Source organism: Alnus glutinosa, chromosome 7, assembly GCF_958979055.1.
Source record: "Alnus glutinosa chromosome 7, dhAlnGlut1.1, whole genome shotgun sequence".
Lineage (NCBI taxonomy): Eukaryota > Viridiplantae > Streptophyta > Magnoliopsida > Fagales > Betulaceae > Alnus > Alnus glutinosa.
Window position 1 is genome coordinate 28927605 of NC_084892.1, and position 23939 is coordinate 28951543.

Genomic DNA, 23939 nt, shown 5'->3' on the forward strand with positions numbered 1-23939 from the left:
CACATTTGTGATTGATTGAAGGCTAATATCTAAAAGAGAAATGATTTTTGCACATTACTTGTACATCAGTTTTTTAAATCAATCATTGGATTTGTAGGACCCACAAAAATTCACATGTGGATCCTACAGATTCAATGGTTAATTTAAAAAATTAATGTAAAAAAAATGTACAAGTGATATGCATGTAACATGTCTGATGATGGTGTTTTTCTCACTTTGAATAATATTTTTTTTAAAAAAAAAAAAAAAAAAAAAAATCCACCTACGAGGGAGTTTTGCCCATAACTTTTCATACAAAACTAACTGTAACAACTTAGTGCATCAGCAGTGATGAGAAATGGAAGCCATAGACTACAAATATTTAGTTCTCTTGAATACCTGGCATGTTGTGCAATGATATAAATTGACTAGCACTAATTGGTCTAGAAGCTTAGGTTTTTAAATGATGTAGCAAAATCTTGACTTTTCAATTTAAAATGAAAAGTCCAAATTAGAGTTGTTGGCTTGTTGCATCCGATCTCAATTCGTCTTACACGTGAAAATTTTGGTAAGCACCTCACTTGCAAGCGGTAATTTTCAAAGTTTAAATTGGGTTAATTTGACACTATGATTTCATAGACTAAACTGCCATTTTAAATATCAAACTACAATTTTATCAAATACTAAATTACATTTTAAAAAATCATATTTAAATTGCACGTTTTAAAACCACTAACAGAAACCCGAGCAAGTCTGATATACTTTTCCAAACGTTCCGGTTTCCAAAACAACCAAATTTGGCTGTGTCCGTGAAAACACTAACAAAAAAAAACAAAAAAAAATCTTTCGAACTTGCACGACCATGTGCATTATTATAATATAAACACCAAAACCTAGGAGCTAGATCTTAAACTCAACCTTAAAACTCGGAATTGATCAACTGATTTGAGTCTTTCTTCATGGCTAGCTCTGATGTCGACCTTAAGCTGATGATGATCACTTGCTTGGTGCTTGTGTGCATGGTGGCCAGCGCACCCAAGAAGGCCAAAGCTCTAAATTTCTCAGTGTGCAGCGACGTACGGAATGTCCTACGCTCATGCTCAGACTATTTTAACGACGGTGGGTCTGTGCCCGCTCCCTGCTGCACTGCTGTCAAGTGGCTCTACAATCTCCCCACCAATTGGGGCCGCCAGAGCTTTTGCACTTGTATACAGCAATTTACAATCTGGCGGCCAAAAATTGCTAACAATGTTCGTCAGCTTCCTAAAGAATGCGGCCTGATCAACCTTCCTTACGAGTTCACCCCTTCTCTGGACTGCAACAAGTATGAATGCCTCTGTGTCTCTCCGTTTAGATATGTTTTCTTTCTTTTATATATATATATGCATCATGAGGATTATGTATCCAGGGACGAAATTAAGAATTTAACTTTAAAAGTCCGTCCATGCGGGTTCACCTCCGTAATCATGCGATCAACTTTAATCATTTAATTAATATTTTAACACTCTTTCTTACATGTTGGCTCAAATTAACTCATCATTAATATGTGATGTTCAATACGTAAAATATTGATCAGAATGCTTTTAGCATTGCGTTTTTGTAGACAAAAAGTATAATTTTAAACAAAATCCCAAAAAAATGATCATTTGGAATTACATTTAAAAAAAAAATTGTGATTTTAAAACGTATAAAATCTGCTTTTTCAAATCGCAAACAAATGAATGCTTTTTTGAAAACGCACAAATTTTAAAAAAAGGCTATATTGCGATCAATTTTAAAGGGCAAACTACAACTTTGCCAAAGCTTAACTGAGTTTTTAAAAATCACGTTTTCTAATCATAAATTTTAAAATCGTTCTTTTTGAATTTGTAAACATAAACGGACCTTAATTGAAATAGAAGGCTGGTCAATGATGGAAACAAGAGGTTCGAAATCAAGACCTTTAACTCTGATACCATATTAAATAATTACTTATTCTAAAAGTTTGAGTTAGTAAAAATGAATGAATTTGATTATTTAATTTATATTATTATTATTATTATTATTATTATTTTTTAATGTAATGTTTCTAATTCTTTTCTGTTTCTCTTGCTTGTTACTGTGTTGCAGAGTACAGTGAGGTTGATGGAGCAGTGGTTTTCCTCTCAAGCTAGGATCATCTAGAGTATGGTACTGTGAGCCTGCGACTGTGAGAATAAATGGGTGCTTCTATTAATTTGTTGTAAACCATCAAGTTGATGATGGTGGGTATTATCATAATTTATCAATCTTTCTTTTAGCCTACGTACGTACTTTGCCTACGGAGGAGATGATCAAATTGGTGGATGTCAGTTTCACGTACGTACACTACAAATGGAATATTAATTCTATGTCATTTCTTAGTTAAGGATAATCGCAAGAAGAACGGGGTCTTCTAGATCTATATATATACAAATAACAAGACAAAATTTGAAGAAATTAACACTCCCAAATATTATTATTTTAGTTTATTACTCAAAAGGCCCTTAATTAATTACAAACGTTGGTTCTTCCGGTTCTAAATACAAATTCAAAACTTAATTCATAAGAGAGGAGCAAATTTCTAACTCAATTTGGGAACTAATTATGCTTCCTAAACTACTTAAAGAAAGAGCAACTCAACCAAATCGTTAAATTATGTATTATCCCAAACAATTTTCACTTTTACCTATGTTATGATCTTGTATAGCCAAGTGAATGAATCAGGCATGCGAGTGACAATCAATCTATAAACTGGGGAAAAAAAAATTATTATCGGAGGCATTGGCAATGGTTGGTTTTTAAAAAACGCAAAATTTTAAATATTAAACTATAATTATATCAAATATTTAACTGTATTTTAAAATTTATATTTTCAGATTGCACGTTTTAAATTATTATTTTTAAATTACACGTTGTGGAATTACGAATCAAATCAACACGCATACGGTTCTCACCTGCAAAGCAATAAATTTCTAATTTTAGACTCTTACATACTTCTTCTCCGAAGGTTCTAGTTTCCAAAACAACCAAATTTGCTCTGTCCGTGAACACACTCAACAAAAAACAGAACACTAACAAATCTTTCTACTTACATCACCATGTGCATTAGATAAACACCAACCTAGGAATTATTGTTTCCTCAAATCGATCCATTTGTTTAAGGTTTTATTTTATATCTTATGATTTCTTTTCTCAAAACAAAATTATTAAGAAATCTCATCAAAATACTTTTTTAAACGAGAAACAAAAAAATAAAACAGGCTCCAAGCATATATATAAACAAAGAGATCGAGCCCGGCCGGCCGACGTCTTCATGGCTAGCTCTGTTGTCTTTAAGCTGACTTGCTTGGCGCTTGTATGCACGGTGGTAATTGCAGCCAAGGCCCAAAGAGGGGTTCCATGCGACGAGATAGTGGTGAATAGCCTGCGGCCATGCATGATTGATATAGCCTATGGTGATCAGTCTGTGTTCGATACTTGTTGCGGTGGGATATTGTCCCTCCGGCAGCTCGCTAAGACCAAAATGGAAAGCAGGAGCATTTTCACTTTTCTTAAGAAATTTCTTCATGGGTTTCCATACACTGACGACCATGTTCGTCTCGGTGCTTCACTGCCTGAGAAATGTGGGGTCATCCTTCCTTACGTGATCAGTCCCACTATGGACTGCAACATGTATTATTGGCTGTCTCTGCAAATTTTTTTTTTTTTTTTTCTTATGCACAGGATTTTGTGTGCCCAGACCATACTAACATCTGAGTCCAAGATGAATACTTCATATATAGAGCAGATAGATTATAAAGTCATTCATAAGGAATAACTTTTACGTTGATTCTTTACTAAGTAAGATTGAGCGTTATAAGTTATTCTAGGAAGTTATAATTTCAACTTGATCAGTCCTTTTGGAGTGATAACGTAAATGTAACTAATTAATGTTTTCTTTTTTCTTTTTGGGTCGTTATAAATGATATCAAGTAACCTAGCTAGCTAATAACATCATGTGGAATGTGGCCCTACTGAGGACATTAGGAATTTAAACGAGAGATTATAACACCACAGTTTTATATTGGGAAGATGCTTAAATTATAAAGGCACTTATGTATTCGTTATTATGTGAGACTCGATTTTGTAAGCGATTCTAATGATTTCTAATTACAATTTGACTAGTTGTTTTGCAGTGATAATATAAATATGACTAGTACTTTTCTTGAGTTGTTAAAGTCATTGTAGTAAATATAATTTTTTTTATGTAATGTTTCTAACTCTTTTATGTTTCTCTTGCTTGTAACTGTCTTGCAGAATCCTACGAGGGTGATGGACCAGTGGTTTTCCTCTCCACGTACTCTACAAGATCTACAATCTAGTAGCTCGAGATTAAATGGGTGTTTTTGTCCCCCTGCTGCTCCCTTTCAAGATGATAGTCAGTAAGGCTAGTTTGTTAATACTTTTTAGAATATGTTTTTTATTTTTGTAATGTAACATAAAAGTGAAAGTAGTTTTGAGTGTTTTGAATACTGAATTGTTTGTTAATACTTTTGTTTTTTTTTGCTAAAAAGCATTACTCTAAAAAAATTTGTTAAAAATACACAACTTCATGAAGAGTAATATTATAAATCCCATTTTTATCTCACAATACTGACATGGTAGTCCCGACCAACTTCGAATTCCTTCATAAATAAAGGCCAATGCCTCCAAGCCAGAACGTGAACAAAAGACTGTCTTTATAAACAAAACATTGATTTAATATGTTTTGATAACAAAAGTTGAATGGCCAATAAAAAGCTATCAACTAGTGATCAGTAATCGGGTTTCCAGATTGATAATAATAATGATAATGATAATCCGTTCATCTTTTTCTTTACATATAATTCCACCTGAGCGTTAGCTCATCCTATATAACATTGCCGGATCGATGTGCAATGGACAGGCCCTTGTGAAATGGAATCTAGCTTGTTCGGACAACTACTATCACTTGCCCGTTACATGTTGGGCTGGATCCTGATCCGACCTCAAAAGCAGAGTTGAAGATTATAATTAATTAATTAATTAATTAATTAGTGACAAACAAACTTTTAGTCAACGAGGAGGAGGTAGCAACACAAGAGTTGACCTTGCCTCCAATGAAAAAATCACTGAAAATCCTCTTGTGAGTTGTGAATATAAGAGATTTTCACTGATTTTTTCACTTGAGGCAAGCCATATGGCCATGAAACCATAGGAATTTTTGGTTAACAAACTTATGTCAAGCAAATATTGCTAACTTGCTTGAAAGCCTGCAGGTTTTGCATGTATCAACCATATTATGCAAACCATGCAATTTTGATCATTTGCTAATTAAAAATAAAGAAAGAAAAAGGAACCAATACCAACATTCATTTCCTAATTCCAACTTAAAGCCTCAAAAGTATTCTAGCCCATGAATGCGCAATGAACAAAAATTATTCTTTTTCATGATCATAAACAATTGTGCAGTACGATATTAGGAAAGATTCGAAAGAAAGAAACAACTAAACCGGAAAAAAAAAAGGTACAAAATCTGGACAGGCACATTCAAGATGTGCGAAGAATAGCACAACTACGGGCAGGTCCTACAAAACCAGCAAAAGAAGAAAACAAAAACGGATCAAGATTAGTCAAACCAGATATGCTTAACTGAACAGAACAAATTCTGTAAATCATAGACTGCCGTTGCTTTGCTAAATTCTAATGTCAAACTAGGTTAGAGCTATCTAGACTCTCACATGAAAGCATTTGTTTTATAATTCTACCAATCTTTAGCAACTCATCCATCTCACAATTATCGTTCTATATGTGTTCGTTGCAGTGACAGATTACTCATCAATTGCTCAGCATTTTCTACCATAAACAGGGGTTCTCTTAAAGTAAACATCCATTCAATCCCATTTAGAAAATGATAGCTTGAATGGGATCACTACAATATAAACAGAACATTTGACTAAATCAGTGAGTAAAAGGAAACATGGCTCTAAAAATTCTTGTGTATAAGAGCCAACAGAAGTAATTAAGTTTTTAATTTTTTCCTTTCTTGGTGGGAGTTTCCAAAGTTCAAACAGCCCATCCCCAATGAGGGGTCACATTGAGATCTTAAACAACAGATCCAACTCTCTCTGATTTGTGCCACCTAGGAGGCACATTATGTCAACTCATTATAAACAGAGAAGTTCATTGCCAATTTCATTTGTCAAATTTAATCGGCCCTAACTTTTCACAATGCTATTTACCTTCTTGAATTTATTGTAACATTAATGTGTTAAGAGGGAGGCTTAGGGTTAAGATGATAGAGGGGAATTGAAAACAAAGAAAAAAAAATAATGATAATAAGCAAGGGTGGAACTAGAATTTTAGGTTGGCTGGGGGGGGGGGGTGGTTAAAAAATTAATTTTGAAGGGTTTGCATAATAAAAAACATAAAATTTAGGGGCAATTATAAAAATTAATGTTGTTGCCAAATAAGAAAACCAGTGAAACAATCCAAATGCCCTACAAAATGGTCTGCGGTCTGACTGCCTAATCATTTTCAAATTGTACTTTTAAGGAAAATTACTTCTACCTGTGTGTTTATACAAAATCTTCAAACCTAAAAGCAGGAGTAGTTCTATCAAGCTCCACAAACATAAAAGAAGGTGGTTGTCATAACACCAAATCTAGCATCCAGTGCAAGGAAACTTTCTCCATCAGTATCTAAAACCACACATACACTCCCCCACCCCCAAATAAAAAGAACGGAGAGAGAGAGAGAGAGAGAGAGAGAGAGAGAGAGAGAGAGAGAGAGAGAGAGAGAGAGAGAGAGAGAGAGAGAGAGAGAGAGAGAGAGAGAGAGAGAGAGAGAGAGAGAGAGAGAGAGAGAGAGAGAGAGAGAGAGAGGCAAACAAAACTAAAGATTGCATTTTATGGGACAAGTGAGCAATTAGAGAGAGGGAGGAGCTTCAATGTTGACACTACTCAAATGAATTAAACAACAAGAGGTGAAATGTAAGCATGTCAATCTATCAAAAACTAACAAGAGTAAGATCACAAAAAAGGTAAAACAACTTACTAAAATAATGGTGTTAAGCATGGTAATCAAATTCCGAATCTTAACCAAGCCATACTAGTTATTGCCATATGTGAATCCTCAACATTGATTCTCACCAAACTAGAAACAAAATGCATATTAAGTGACAGCTGACGAAACAGAGATAAACCCAGGGTTTATTTTGAAAGGATAAATTATTGCTATACCATTTAAGAACAAGGTAACGAGACCAAATAGACACAACAAGGCTGAAAGCAATAGGGATGCCAACTCACATTTAATTGTTTTGGACATGGAGGCTGATAGGGCTTACTTAAGAATCATCCATTCACCTTTCAATTCATCTGAATCTGAATCGCTCACATTATAACCTATCAAACGCCACCATTCGAACAGATACACTTCCAATTAAAAACAATACCAAATACCCAAAAACAACAACACGGAAAAGAAAGAAGGGAGGGGAAAAGATGGAAGTTCAACTTGGATGCTTATCACTAACTTTCCAAACCGAAGACCGATTTCTGGACGCCCTTGTCATCCAAACTCGTCCCTAAAATCCCAAGATATCAGACCAATTTTGGAAAAAGAAGTTAATATACAAAGGATATGGAGAACAAAGACTACATTAGCAGTAAAGGTACCGACTCAATACAATAGACACAAACTAAAACCCTTATTGGCTGATTAAATCACTTAAAAAAAAAACATAAAATTCGCACTTTTTCACTATCCATATTTTCCCCACTTTCTTCGCAACATAAAAATTCCAATCTTTGAACAAACCCTGCTTTGAAACCAATTTTACTCATTCACCCACAAAATTCAAAAACAAATAAAAAAAAGAAAGAAGAAGTATAATCTAACCCAACAATCCCAACAATTCAGAAAAAAGCTAGACCCACCAAACCCCAAAAACCAAAAGTAAGATTCTTGCGTGTCCCAAGAGTTAAAGTATAACCTTAACAATGTGCATATAAGCTATTGGACACCCTCCCCTTACAAGCCGATTTTCAAATGTAAGTTCTACTCGATCAAGGTTTGTATTATTTGGTATTAGAGTCAAACATTACGTCTCGGGTTCGAGTCATGGAAGGGGACGAGCTATAAAATAGAGTGGCCATGGGCCGCCATGGATGAACGCTACTGTGGTTTGATTTTGCTATAGAGACTCATGAAACTGGAGCTCAATTACTCTCTTCATCAGTTCAAAATGAAAAATCAATGCCTCTCTTTCAATAACTTTTTGGTTGTTGTGTGCAAGTGGGGGATTCCGAAAGAGTTGAAGGGCTTTTCGAGATTTGTGCCCCTTCCCAGAAGGGTTGAGCCTGTTTTGTTTTAGTTACCACTTTCTGCAACCTATTTCTTGGCTTTGTCTAAGATATAGAGGACCGGGCCATTTTTGGCTAATTTCTTATTATTTTGATGTATTTTATGCATTGTATTTTTGGTTTAAGTCTATTGTTGAAAAGCCCACCCTATTTTCATTTTTTTATTCCTTGTACCCTTGTCCATGATTGATTTGAAAAAAAAAAAAAAATTAACATTATGAATAAGTTATAAAACGAGAACAAATATTAGAGGAAAAGTATAAAAGTGTTCATCAATGCCACACTGTGTGATTGATTAAAGGCCAATATATAAAATTATATGTAGACTTTTATATTTGACACCGACCATTAAAGGGTGTGCATTATATCGTTTGAAATTGCATTTTTATAAACACAATTTTTATCAAACGCTAAACTGTATTTTTTAAACTCACACGTTATTTTTAAATTGCAGGTTTTATATATATGTGCTTCCTCTCCAAAGGTTCCCCAGTTTCCAAAACAATGAAATTTGGCTGTGTCCGTGATCAACACGTACTTACACAAACATATTAATCTTTCGAGTTGCACCACCAAGCATGTGCATTATTGTTATATAAACACCGAAACCTAGGAGATAGATCTTAAAGTAGCCAACCTTAAAACTAGGAAAAGGCCGGTCTTGTTTGGCTGTTTGCTTATCAACATGGGAATGGGTAGCTCTGTTGTCGGCCTTAAGCTGATGATCATCACCTGCTTGGTGCTTGTGTGCATGGTGGCCAGTGCACCCAAGGCGGCGGCCAAAGCTTTAGATTTCTCATCATGCGTCAGCATAAAGACTTTCATAGTCCCATGCTTTGACTATTTTATCGAGGGGCTATGTGGACAATCTCTGCTGCACTCAGGCCAAGGAACTCTACAATTGCCCGACCATATATACGTTGCCACCGGGCCGTTCATACTTGTATAGAGGAAATAATTAGCGAGCTTAAATGGTTGCCAAATTATGAAAACCATGTTAGTCAGCTTCCTAAAAAATGCAATATTTAATTGAAATACTGCATCAAAGGTAAATGACAGAGACTAAATTCAAACTCAGGACTTATTGCCTTAGAACCGAAACAAAAAAGATAAAATAATCGGAGTCTCTCACTCACTAATTAATTGGTAAAAGAGTTTCACCATCAAAAGAGAAGATTCGCCTCAAACAAATCAAACATCTATTTTTTTCATAAATCATAATATGTCCACGTAAGAGTACAAAAGATCGATGAGTTAAATAGAATGACAAAACTCTAACCATAATTTGACTTTGGACTAAATCCATTATTAATTAATACAACAAATCTTAAAATCAGACAAAATACATAATCGATCTCCTTCCTAATTTAGAATATAAAAATAACACCAACTCTTAAATTTAAATTAAATACTATTAACCTAATTAACTAATAAGATCAATTTTTTTATTTCTCTTCTGCATCACCTATATAGTTCTAATAGCATGTTAATACATGGATGGATCTGTCAAAATTAGTTTCGCCAATTTAAATCTTTCAAGGGTTGAAAGACCCTTATCGCTCTAGGTCCTCTATTAATCTTCCTGATAATGTTGTGAATTCTGACCATTACTCTGTTGAGGGTGATTCCTCTTTTGATTTTAAAAATTGGAGTATTCCAAGACTCCCTGATAAAGAAGTTTACAAACTTCTTGGTTTAAAAGCTCTTTCAGAGCTGAATATACTATTAAAACTGTTGAACAAACCATTCCTATTTCCAACAGGAATGAAGATTTTGAACTCTTTAATAAGAGATTTGTTAATCAATCTCTTGCTAAAGGCTTCAAGTTTTTGCATATTGGAGCTGTCCAAGTTGCTGTTAAACTATTAACACGAATAATCAAACAACAACCAAAGCAAACATTTTCTTAACATTAAACTTAAACTACTAGTCCACGACACATACCCTGACCCTAGACCTTTTTTCGACTAATCCCTAGACGCCAAACCCAGGCTTTAAACAGGAACCAAGTCTATGCAAAAGAACGGCATGTTCGGGAGGGTGGTTATGATCCCTAATATTAAAGAGAAATGCAAAAGAAGATGCAGACTGAAGTAATTGAAGGATAAAGATAAACAAAATGAAACTGATCTTAACGCTTATGGCTCTGATACCATAAAAACTGTTTGTTCAGACCTTCCCAATGCTTTTTGGCACCAGAAGAAGCATATTGTTGCTTTACCTTATATTAAGGATTTTTCTGAAAAGAAGATTACTACCAAAGCTAGGCCAATTCAAATGAATGCCGAAAACTTTGGAATTTTGTAAAAAAGAAATTGCTAATTTACTTGCAAAAAATATCATTCGCAAAAGCAAGTCTCCTTGGTCTTGTGCTGCTTTTTATGTTATGAAAAATGTTGAACTTGAAAGAGGTTCCCCTAGGTTAGTAATTAATTACAAACCTTTGAATGATGTTCTAGAATGGATTAGGTACCCTATTCCCAATAGAAAAGACCTTGTCAACCGCCTTAGTGAAGCCCTAGTCTTCTCTAAGTTTGATATGAAATCTGGATTTTGGCAAATTCATATTGACGATAGGGATAGGTACAAAACCACCTTCACCACTCCCTTCGGCCATTACGAATGGAATGTTATGCATTTTGGTCTTAAGAATGCCTCTAGTGAGTTCCAAATCATCATGAATGACATTCTTAATCCATTTAGTCATTTTGCCATTGTTTACATTGATGACGTCCTCATCTATTCCAAATCCATTGATGAATACTGGAAACATTTGAATTCGTTTATAGAAATCATTAAAATTAATGGACTTGTTGTTTCTGCAAAGAAAATCAAATTGTTCCAAACACAAGATTCGATTCCTTGGTTTTGATATTTCTGAAGGACAAATTCGTCCTATTGATCGAGCCATTGAATTTGCTAGCAAATTTCCTGATTTTATTACCGATAAAAATCAACTCCAAAGATTACTTGGATCGTTGAATTAAATTGCTAACTTCTACAAAGATTTCAGGAAATATTGCAAACCCCTGTTTGACAGATTACAAGCTAATCCTCCTCCTTGGACAAAAGTCCACACTTCACTTGTTAAAAAGATTAAAACTCACGTTAAATCTCTTCCTTCTTTAGGAATTCCCACTGATACTGCTTTCAAAATTGTTGAAACTGATGCCTCCGACATTGGTTATGGAGGAATTCTAAAACAGATTGTTTCACCAGGATCTCCCGAACAAATTGTTCGATTCCATTCTGGGTCCTGGAATAATGCACAAAAGAACTGTAGTACTATTAAAAAGGAAATTCTTTCTGTTGTTCTTTGCATTTTAAAATTTCAATCTGATTTATTAAATCAAAAATTCTTACTAAGAATTGATTGCAAATCTGCAAAATACGTTTGAAAAAAGATGTTGAAAACATTGCATCAAAACAAATATTTGCTAGATGGAAAGCTATTTTAAGTGCTTTTGATTTTGATATTGAATATATTAAAGGAATTAACAATTCCATCCCTGATTTCCTCACTCGTGAATTTTTGCAGTGCCACCATGGCAAGTAAAAAAGATCGAGGAAAAGGAAAGGTTGTTTCCAACCCACCTGTTAATCAGTCTCTGATCATCAAATCAGAGTCTCAACTTGTTGGCACCCCTGCCGTTTCTCCTATTACCACTTCGTTGGCTCTCACTAATAGGTTCATGACCTTCAATCCTGAACCAAATATTACTTTCAGTAGTGCTCTTGCTACTGAATACAGTCCTTTTCTTGGAACTCCTCATAGGCCAAGAATGCCAATTATTAAAGCTGATAAGCCCTCAACTTATGTTCGTTTACCCTATTTTCAACCTCTCAAAGAACCAAGCCAATTAGCTCTTGCTTATTTTCCTCCCCGTTTTCATTGGGTTCCTGAACACCCCTTAAAAGATATCTCCTATTATACCAACATTTTGGTTGAAACAAAATCGGTCCATTTCAAGCCGATCCCTGACCAAAAAACTGGTAAAACTCTTTACATGAGTGTTTTCTTTGATAAGGTCCTCCTTCTCAAAGATTGGGGTGAACATCCTTCCCAACCCAAAATGCTCTTGAATTCTGAGCTTTCATATTCCTATTATGATTACATGGATGCCTGGTCTAGATTCATGCTTTACCAGAACTCCACCAATAACCATTCTTGGTATATTAACTTTGATAAAAAGTTCACTGGAATTCTCCCTCTTTGGTTCTCAAAATGGTGGGGACAGTTTGGAGCAGTTCCAGAAATTTTCCCTCTGAATCTCGCCAAAGCTTTTGGAACTTTTAGAGATTATTTCAATACTGATGCTTATGGAAAGAAATTCCAAGCCATAATGCATTTTGTTATAAAATTCAAGATTTCTTGAATTTTAAAATGGAATTATGTTAAAGAATGTGATATCATTGATCGTCATTGGTTCGCCAAGTGGTGGGATAAATTCCCACAAACTGATGCTATTATCAAAACTGTTTATAAGGATTTTGCCAGGAAGACTACTCCAGAAAAGATTACTCCTCCAACAATTCCTGCTGCTAAACCTCATGCTAACACCACTGGCCTTGTTACACCATCACAATTTCTTCCCCCTACAGAGAAGAAAGATGATGATGAAAAATCCATTGCTGCTTCCTCTTCCTCCTCAAAGGAAAAGAAGAAGAAAGGTCCTTCCAAGAATGATGTGAGAATGTTTGCACAATTCCTCAAGACATTCAAGGAAGAAAATAATATTGAAGACAGTGCAAAAGAAGATGATTTTGAATCTTTTTCACTCGAGACCATTGGTATTTGCGAATATGATCGCAACCTGTTCGGGCATGACCCGGTCTGTACTTAGGATGCTTTGGATGCAATCCCGGGCATTGAAGACATCCTTGAGCTGAATTATTGACCCTCACAGGTGTCCTCTACTGTTGTTTCACGCTTCAAACAGCATTATTAGCTCCACCAGAGCCCTCTCAAAAGTTTGTTTGTCTTTTGCAGAATTATTGGTTACATTCGCAGCTGGCCGACAACTTTACTAACTGCTACAATCCCGTCGCATGGTGATCTACAGTCTTTTTAATTTACTATTTTACCCCTTGTAATTGGCCTTTATAAGGACCAAAGCCTTCGGGGTAAGGCAGAAGCTTTTATACAGAGAAAATTTCATTCACTGATTTGCTATCTCCTGCTATCCTTATTGTGATCTTTTGATCTCTTCACTTCTATTATCCCCTGTTAATTCTGTAAGTATTTCAATTTTATTTTGAAATAAAATTACAGTTTGATAATTCTGTTAATTTTGATAAAATAATTTTATCATCATTATTTTCATTCCCAATTGGCAGGTTAATACGGCCTATCCCCTCTCTCCCTCATACACACACACACCCCTCTCAGGTCTCTCTTGATCTCTCCCCCTCTCTTTGGTTGTTGTTTGATTAAGATCTTCAAGATGTGGAGGTCTAACTCTTCTGTTAGCTCTAGGTCCTTTATTAATCTTCCTCATAATGTTGTGAATTCGTTTTTTAATGATTGAAAACAAATCACCATAGGTTACGATTTCATAATCAATAGAACCAGTAATAGGATTAACAAGTTCATCTTTTACTTTGTGAGCAAATAATGAAGGTAATCCATCAATGAACTTTTCTTTCTAATAGGGCTAAAAACTATCAATTCTAAGCATAACACGGGAAAGGAAAACATCTTAATACCATCTATAATCAGACATAGAAGGACATCTAAGATTATTCAAATAATTAGAGATACGAGAAGTAATATTGAACAGAGTCCCAACAAAATGTTTGATAACAGTGTATATCAAAGTATTGACACCATCGGGCAATTGCTTGCCATCTTTAAGGACGGGATTCCCGTCGTTATCAATTTTAACAGCAATTTTGATCTGGTCTTTAGACCCTTGTGTAAGATGCTTATCCCACCATACACTAAGAGTACCAGAAAAACCAGTGGTTAATAATTCAACAATATCATAATCAGACAAATCATGGTTAGTCACGTAAGCATTAGCAACCATAGACATGTGATTCATTTTATTAAGAATTTCTTGTTCAGATAATCCATCAATATTCCACTCATATAATTTATCAGCAGAAACAGCAAATTGGTTTTGGAAAACCCTTTATTCAAACTGTAAATCAGGAGGAGTGGGTTTATTATACCAATTTTTGGTAAAGTTAACAGGTTTGGATTTAAAAATTCTTTGGAGTTTTGGGGAAACATTGATTTTTCCAAAATTTTCTTCAAGAATTTTAATATCATCATCGGTGGATGAGTCAGATTCAGAAAAATCAGATTCTTCGTTATTTTCAGACTCACAATCGGAATGTTTAAAAACATTTAAAATTTTTTGCCTTTGTCATGTTCTATGACGCAAGCATTGTTAATATTGGAAGAAATATTTGAACTAGCTTCATGGGTTGTAGGAGTATTTTCTTGTGCAGCCTTGCGAAGACTAATTTCGAGAAGCATTTCTTCAATTTTTTCCAAATTCCTTTGGCTATTAGTTTTTAAACTAATTCCTTTTCTTTCTTATGGTAAAGAAATCAAAGGTTTTTCAATATCTTTTTTAACAGCCAAATGAATAGGTTTTTCAATGGTTTTTGAAAAATCAATCTTTTCTTTAATACGATCAAGTTGTTGACTGATAATATGAAGAGAAAATATATATATATTATGTAATGTTTCTGACTTTTTTATGTTTCCCTTGCTTGTAACTGCATGTGTTGCAGAGTACAGTGAGGACTGTGAGGTTGATGGTCTAGTTCTTTTCCTCTAAAGGGTAGTGTGGGAATACATGGTGTTGTTTTTTTTTTTTTAATTTGTTGTAAATCATCAAGTTGATGATGATGGGTCTTATCGTAATTAATCTGTCTTTCTTGTAAATTCTACGTACGAAGGAGATCGATCAAATGGCATGGGTGGATCGATGTATAATGTCAAAATTGTCCCTAAAAGGTCCTGCATGTACGCTACTTTTTATCCTTACTAGTTGCATATTTGACTTCTCATGCGCTACATATATATATTGTAATATTAATTCTATATATATGTTAATTTCTCAAGAATTAACATTTAATTTCTTGACCAACTCAATATGCATGGTAGGATCCCCAATCCTCCCTTTTGATGTAGCATATAGTGTGCGACGTACTTCTCTTAAGCCGTCAAGTGTTGTTTGGGTTGCTCCACTCGAGCTCCAACTAAAGCATTTGTTAGAGCAGAGGTTGCGGTTGCTCCACTTAATATGCCACCACTCGAATGGTACTCCATGCACGCTTGCACTAAAGGATGGGTCGTCGTCCTATATGGGATGACCCTGATCGAGAAGTGAGAACATATTATAAAATTTGATTTCAGCATTAACCGTAACAAAAACCATATTTAAATTTGATTTGATTTCTCATATCAATCATTTTGTATTATTTCTATCTACTTATAAATATATATGGACTTTGTATTGCAAATTAATCAAGTGAATATTAGAACAAAATGTATTATTTAGGCTTTATTTTGTAAACATATGTCATAGACTAAACTATATATAATCTTTGCATCTCGATCTTTCTTTATTATCTCTTAATTTTTTTTCTTTATATCATCTTTCTTTCAAGAAGGTCTCCATATAGCCGTTGATTCATCCTAATAACATGCATGAACTCCATAAAACTTATTACTTATCAAAAAGAAGAAAATAACAAACTAAGATCAGCTATGAACTCCATTTACTTTCTGATGCTTCTTTTATTTAAGTTACCACTTCCTGCTACCTATTTCTTAGCTTTGTCTAGGATATGGAGGTTCGGGCCTTTTTTTTTTTGTGTGGCTAATTTCTTATTATTTTGATGTATTTTATGCATTGTATTTTTGGTTTAGGTCTGTTGTTGAAGAATTCACCCCGTTTTCTGTTTTTAATTCCTTGTACCCCTTTTCCATGATTGGTTAGAAAGAAAGAAAAAAAAATTGACATTATGTATAAGTTATAAAACGAGAACAAATATTAGAGGAAAAGTATAAAAGTGTTCATTAATGTCACATTTTGTGATTGATTGAAGGCCAATATATAAAATTATATGTTGACTTTTATATTTGACACCGACCATTAGAGGAATCGTGACTGTTCAATTTAAAATGAAAAGTCCAAATTAGAGTTGTTGCACCCGATCTTTATTCGATCGTCTCGCACTTGTAAATTTTGGTAATTTTTTAATTTTAAATTGGGTTAATTTGACGCTGCAATTAATTTTAAATGTCAAACAACAATTTTATCGAATGCTAAACTATATTTTTTAAAATCATACTCTGTATTTAAATTGCACGTTTTAAATTTACAAATAGAAACTGAAAGGCTTCCATACTTCCTCGCCAAAGGTTCCAGTTTCCAAAACAACCATATTTGGCTGTGTCCGTGAAACACTAACAAAAAAACAAAATACACAAAAAAAAATCTCTCGAACTTGCAGGACCATATATATATTCATGTGCATTATTATATAAACACCAAAACCTAGGAGCTAGATCTTAAGCTCAACCTTAAAACTAGGAATTGATCAACTGATTTGAGTCTTAATTTCTTCATGGCTAGCTCTGATGTCGGCCTTAAGCTGATGATGATCACTTGCTTGGTGCTTGTGTGCATGGTGGCCAGTGCACCCAAGACGGCCAAAGCTCAAGATTCCTCAGCGTGCGAATACGTATCGAATGTCCTACACTCATGCTTAGGCTATTTTAACGATGGTGGGCCTGTGTCCGGTCCCTGCTGCAGGGATGTCAATTGGCTCTACAATCTCCCCACCAATTGGGGCCGCCAGAGCTTTTGCACTTGTTGGCAGCAATTTACAATCTGGGAGCCAATAATTGCTGACAATATTCGTCTGCTTCCTAGTGAATGCTACCTCAACCTTCCTTACAAGTTCACCCCTTCTCTGGACTGCAACAAGTATGATTGCCTCTGTGTCACTCTGTTTACATATGTTTTCTTTCTTATATATATAATGTTTCTAATTCTTTTCTGTTTCTCTTGCTTGTGACTGTGTTGCAGAGTACCGTGAGGTTGATGGAGCAGTGGTTTTCCTCTCAAGCGCGCTAGGATCTATAGTATGGTACTGTGAGAATAAATGCGTGCTTCTATTAATTTGTTGTAAATCATCAAGTTGAAGTTGATGATGATGATGATGGGTGTTATCATAATTTACAAATCTTTCTTTCAGCCTACGGAGGAGATGATCAAATTGGTGGATGTCACGTACGTACGCTACAAATTAAATGTAATATTAATTCTTGTTCAAAAAATATGGAATATTAATTCTATGTTATTTCTTAATTAAGGATAATCGCAAGAAGAACGGGGTCTTCTAGATCTATATATATACACAAATAACAAGACAAAATTTGATAGGATAGAAATCGTTTGAGCGTTTAAATTGGAAAGTACGAAACTTATGCTCTGTTTATTTCAACGTAAAATGGTTTTAAGGAAGTCATTTTTTAAGAAAATATTTTTCGCCGAAAATATTTTTCAGTGTTTGGCGCATACGAAAAATCACAAATATTTTTTATATTTTCATTCAATCATATTAACTTATAAAAATCAATTTTTTTTTCACAACATAGAAATATTGATGTAAAATAATATAAAAATCACCGATGATGAGATTCCTTCACTGATCGGCAGGATTCTGGCCACTTTCACCGGATTCCGGTTACTATTGTCGGAATTCAGGATAAATGCCAAAATCCGGCACAGAATGGCCGGATCCTGGCCAGTAGGCCGGAAGCCGACCGTTCTGGAAAGATCTCAGCCAGATGGCCAGAATTCGACCATTCTGGTCGCCGGAATTTGGGTTGACCGGATTCCGGCGAAGGTGGCCGGAATTTGGTGACAGTGACCAGACGTTGTCAGATTTCCACACAGGCCAGATTCCGGTGGTGGTCATCTGCTTGAACGTGAAGGTCGCCTGCGTCGTTTAAAAGAGGATTGAATGTGTCTGCCGTCTAGGGACAATAATTTACGCTTTTAAAAAAGCGTAAATCATTTTCCGAAATTTACCAAGAATTTTTTTTCAAACGGAAATCATTTTCCGGTTGACTATTATTTTCGCCCCTACCAAACAACGGAAAATGCCGAAATCATTTTTTAGAAACTATTTTACGCCGAAACAAATAGGGCATTAATTTAAACAAGGATCAGGATTTTTCTAAAACTATTTAGTATTTTACCATGTAAAATATCTTCAATCTTAACTATTATTTTTAAATTAAACGATCAACATGTATCACTTTAATGGTGTGTGCGTGTGAATAAATAATATCTCTACATTTTACTTGAAATTGAGAGAATTTATTTCAAATTTCTTAAATAGTAAATATTAATTTCATAAGTGCTATGTTTGTAAAAGTGTTGACTAGATAAAATACTAACTACTGAATTAAAAATATTAATTAATATTTAAGAAATTTTATGTGGTATAATACCTTAAAAACTAACAAAAAGTGCTTATTTGGATTGAAATGTCTATTTTCTTCTACAAATGGTGGAATTTGCATCCCCAGTAATTTTATGATCGAATTGTTTGCAATTTGAGCTTACAATTGCGGGAATGGTCTTATGAGGCCTACCTGTCCGGGCATATGGGTGAACAATCGAAGACTTACTTGAGTAGGTAGGCCCATAAGGTTCCCTCATAATTGTTAAAGATATTAATTCCGAATTGTGAATTGAATCAACTAAACTAAAAGCGAACTATCCAAAATTTATTTAGATCGACACCTAAGTTTGTAAAGAAGTTATAGTACAATTAAATTGAGTGCTCATAGAGGTCCTACAACTTTTACTACAGATTCCTTACAAATTGACGTGACAATCTATGTGTCGCTTATTGCATCAGCTATTAAAATGTAGACCGACTTAAGTTTGTGAAGGAGTTGTACGTAGTACAAGTACCACTATCATTTTCCAATTACATGACAAATTTTGTTACTTAATTTTTCACACATGTTGTACCATGTGGCACTCATGTAGACTGACACATAAAATTGTAAAGAAATTATAATAAAATATGTAATATCCCAAAATTTTTGCATTTTTACCTATGATATGATCTTGTATAGCCAAATGCATGAATCAGGCATGCGAGTGACAATCAATCTATAATCTGGGGAAAAAAAAATATTTATTATTGCAGGCATTGGCAATGGTGCGTTTTTATAAAACGTAAGATTTTAAATATTAGATTGTAATTGTATCAAATATTTAATTGTATTTTAAAAATTACATTTTCAGATTACCCGTTTTAAATTGTCATTTTTGAAATTACACATTTTGAAATTACAAATCAAATTCTCACCTGCAAAGCAATAAATTTCTAATTTTAGACTCTTACATACTTCTTTTCCCAAGGTTCCAGTTTCCAAAACAACCAAATTTGCTTTGTCCGTGAACACACTAAACAAAAAACAGAACACTAACAAATCTTTCTACTTGCATCACCATGTGCATTATTAGATAAACACCAACCTAGGAATTATTGTTTCCTCAAATCGATCCATTTGTTTAAGGTTTTATTTTATATCTTTTGATTTCTTTTCTCAAAACAAAAATATTAAGAAATCTCATCAAAAAAATACTTTTTCAAACGAGATACAAAAAAAAACAAGCTCCAAGCATATACATCAACAAAGAGATCGAGCCCGGCCGGCCGGCCGGCATCTTCATGGCTAGCTCTGTTGTCTTTAAGCTGACTTGCTTGGCGCTTGTATGCACGGTGGTAATTGCAGCCAAGGCCCAAAGAGTTGTTCCATGCGACGAGATAGTGGTGAATAGCCTGCGACCATGCGTGATTGATATAGCCTATATATGGTGATTAGTCTGTGTCTGATACCTGTTGCGGTGGGATATTGTCCCTCCGGCAGCTCGCTAAGACCAAAATGGAGAGCAGGAGCATTTGCACTTGTCTAAAGAAATTTCTTCGTGGGTTTCCATACACTGACGACCATGTTCGTCTTGGTGCTGCACTGCCTGAGAAATGTGGGGTCAACCTTCCTTACGTGATCAGTCCCACTATGGACTGCAACATGTATGATCGATTGGCTCTCTGTGCAATTTTTTTTCTTTCTTACGCATAGGATTTTCCGTGCTTGACCAAAGTAACATCTCAGTAGAAGATAAATAGTTCATATAGATCGTAGATAGATTATAAATGCATTCATGAGAAATAACTTTTACATTGATTCCTTACTAAGTGAGACTAAACTTTATAAAGGATTCTAGGAAGCTACAATTTCATCTTGTCTAGTCATTTTAGAGTGATAACGTAGATATAACAAACGTAGATGTAGTTTAAGTTCTTTAATTACTGGCTGGAAAATAAGGATTATATGGCGTGGATCTCTGATTGCTGGAATCAGGATGTCCAAGGTGTTTCTATGTATAAGCTTTGTGTGAAGCTTAAATCCTTAAAGGCAGTGCTTAAAGACAAGAATTCTAGATGTTATGGTGATATCAGAAATAAGGTTCTCCAGGCTCGTGAGTGTCTGGATATGGCTCAGCGTGCTGTACTAATTTCTCATGGCAGTGCTGAATGTTTGCTTAGGGAAAGAGAATGTTTGCATGCTTATATGTCTATCAGTAGGGCTGAGGAAGCTTTTTTTAAGCAAAAGGCCCGCAATCAATGGCTTCAACTGGGGGATCAGAATAATGCATTTTTCCATAGGTTCCTTAAAAGCCGGCATGCTAAAAATACCATTACACATCTTTATGATGAACATGGTAGTAGAGTGGAGGATGTTGCTCAAATAAAAGAAATAGCTGTAGAGTTTTACAAGAAGCTCTTGGGCTCTTCTTCTATGGTTTTTACAGAAGGAAATGTTGCTAGGCTTAAGCAACTAATTTCTCCTATTGTTTCACATGAAAGTGGTGTGATGTTGGCTAAGGATGTTTCGGCTGAGGAAATAAGAAGTACTATTTTCAGTATGAAGTCAAATAAGGCCCCTGGACCTGATGGCTTTACTGTTGAGTTTTTCAAGTCTTCTTGGTTTGTAGTTGGGAATGATGTTGTCACTGCTATTAAGGATTTTTTTAATATTGGTCTGTTGCTCAAGGAGATTAATGCCACCAGTTTATCCTTAGTTCCTAAAAAGCCTAACGCCTCTGTCATGGGGGACTTTAGACCAATTGCTTGTTGCAATGTTATATACAAGTGCATCACCAAAATTCTCTCCAATAGAATGCTTCTGGTTCTTGATTCTCTGATTAGCCGAAATCAGTCAGCCTTTATCCCTGGCCGAAATATTTCAGAGAATGTTCTTTTGGCTCAAGAAATTGTTAGAGACTATCATAAGAAGGGCGGTAAACCTAGATGCACAATGAAAATAGACTTGATGAAAGCCTATGATTCAGTGAATTGGGATTTCATAATCCATTGCCTTGCATGTTTTGGATTTCCAGAGAGATTTATTAACTGGATCAAAGTTTGTATTTCTTCTCCCAGATTTTCAGTTTCTCTTAATGGTTCTCTTACTGGCTATTTTAAGGGTGCTAAAGGTTTGAGACAAGGGGATCCTATTTCCCCTTATTTGTTTGTCATTGCCATGGAGGTGTTTACTAGGATTTTGGGTGAATACACTAAAGAAGGGACTGGGTTTAAGTATCATTTTCGTTGTTCAAAGCTGAAACTTACCCACCTTTGCTTTGCCGATGATCTTCTTATTTTTTCTTATGCAAATTTGCCTTCTATCTCTATCATTCAAGAAGCTCTTGTGGAGTTTGAGAAGTTGTCTGGGCTTAGAGCCAACCCGTCTAAAAGTTCTTTTTTTTGTTCGGGTTTATCCTCTAGAATGAAAATCTCCTTGCTGGACAGATTACAGATGCAAGAAGGGCATTTGCCTGTCAGATATTTAGGGGTCCCTTTGATTTCTACTAAGCTTTCTGCTGCAGATTGTAAGCTGTTGATAGATAAAATTACTAATCGCATAGGTTCTTGGACTTCAAAGAACCTTTCTTTTGCAGGAAGGTTGCAATTGTTATCTTCTATTCTGTACAGTATTCAAGTCTTTTGGACTGGGATTTTCATTCTCCCAAAGCATGTAATCAAGGAAATAAACCAGAAATTTAATAGATTTCTGTGGAATGGAAAGGATAGTACTTCTGCAAAGGCCAAAGTTGCATGGAGTGAGGTTTGTTATCCGAAGAAAGAGGGTGGGTTAGGTCTGAAGAATTTGGAAGTTTGGAACATATCCTCCATGTTGAGACATGTCTAGACGTTATTTGCTTGTGCAGGATCTATTTGGGTTGCTTGGATTCATGCTTATATGCTGAAAGGGAGGAGTTTTTGGAGTGTGAGCATTCCCCAAAGTTGCTCTTGGTGTTGGAGAAAGATTCTTAAACTTAGGGGTATTGCTAAGAATTTTATTAAATTTGAAGTAGGTGATGGAAAGATGATTCATCTTTGGCAGGACAACTGGCATCCTCTTGGAGTGTTGTATGAGAGGTTTGGCTCCCGTGTTATCTATGATGCTCATAGTCGGTTGGATTCTAGACTTGATTCTGTTTTAAGTAATGGCATTTGGTGTTGGAAGCCTGCTCGGTCAGAGGAGCTTGTTGATATACAGAGTCGTCTTCCTGAAGTTCAGCTTGGTTCTGTTGATAAACCGATATGGACGATTGCTTGTAAGGGTTCCTATGTAAGTGCTGACACTTGGGATTTTTTGAGGGATAAGAAATATGAGGTTGATTGGTGGCATGTTGTTTGGTTCCCTTTTGCAATTCCAAAACATGCTTTTATCATGTGGCTGGCTGTACAGAATAGATTAAGTACGGGTGATCGGCTGTTGGCTTGGGGTTTTCAAGGTGATGCACAATGTGTGTTCTGCAGGAATGGTGTTGAGACCCGAGATCATATTTTTTTCATGTGTAGCTTCAGTGCTCGTATATGGAAAAATTGTATGCAAAGGTGTAATGACTTGGCTCCTTCTCTTGATTGGCAGAGGGTGTTGAATGACGGTTGTAGAACTTGGAAGAAGAAGACGATGGCAGGAGTTCTTTGTCGTTTGGTATTGAGCTCTGTTGCCTATAATATCTGGAAAGCCAGGAATGCTATTAAGTATCAAAATGCTCCTAAATTTGAAGAGCAGATACTCAAGCAGATTTTTTGGGAAGTTAGATCAAGAATTTCTGGAAGAGAAAAGTTTAAGAAAAATAGAGAGAATGTTAAATTTTGTCATCTCTGGAATGTAGATGTCTCTAATCTTGTATAATCCTAGTTGTAAGACTTTTTGGTTGTTTTGGTTCTGCAGTAGTTTTCTGTTGTGTTTGTTGTTCTGTTTGTTTCTTGTTGGTTTGTTGTTTGTAACTCTGGTTCTTAGTTGTTAAGAATATTGATTACTTATTCATCAAAAAAAAAAAACTATTATTTTTTTTTTTTTTGGGTCGTTAGAAATGATATTAAGCAATCTCGTTAGCTAGTAACACCATGTGGAATGTGGCCATAATGAGGACATTAGGGATTTAAATGAGAGATTGAAACACCTCAATTTTACGTTGGGAAGATGCTTAGATTATAAAGACACTTATGGGTTCTAACTATGTG

At 35.1% G+C, this 23939-nt stretch overlaps 3 protein-coding genes across 3 annotated transcripts; all 3 read left to right on the forward strand.

The window, feature by feature from the left end:
* Nucleotides 1–938: 938 nt before the first annotated feature.
* LOC133873439 (non-specific lipid-transfer protein Lac s 1-like) lies at nucleotides 939–2142 on the forward strand. Its single transcript, XM_062311141.1, has 2 exons — nucleotides 939–1319; nucleotides 2089–2142. The coding sequence occupies exons 1-2, from the start codon at nucleotides 939–941 to the stop codon at nucleotides 2140–2142; spliced, it is 435 nt and encodes a 144-aa protein (XP_062167125.1).
* Nucleotides 2143–3292: 1150 nt separating this feature from the next.
* Nucleotides 3293–4291, forward strand: LOC133873440 (non-specific lipid-transfer protein 3-like). Its single transcript, XM_062311142.1, has 2 exons — nucleotides 3293–3651; nucleotides 4276–4291. The coding sequence occupies exons 1-2, from the start codon at nucleotides 3293–3295 to the stop codon at nucleotides 4289–4291; spliced, it is 375 nt and encodes a 124-aa protein (XP_062167126.1).
* A 12640-nt stretch (nucleotides 4292–16931) lies between these two features.
* LOC133873441 (non-specific lipid-transfer protein 3-like) lies at nucleotides 16932–17405 on the forward strand. The gene is made up of 2 exons (XM_062311143.1): nucleotides 16932–17293; nucleotides 17396–17405. Exons 1-2 carry the CDS (start codon nucleotides 16932–16934, stop codon nucleotides 17403–17405), a joined length of 372 nt encoding a protein of 123 aa, XP_062167127.1.
* Nucleotides 17406–23939: the final 6534 nt, after the last annotated feature.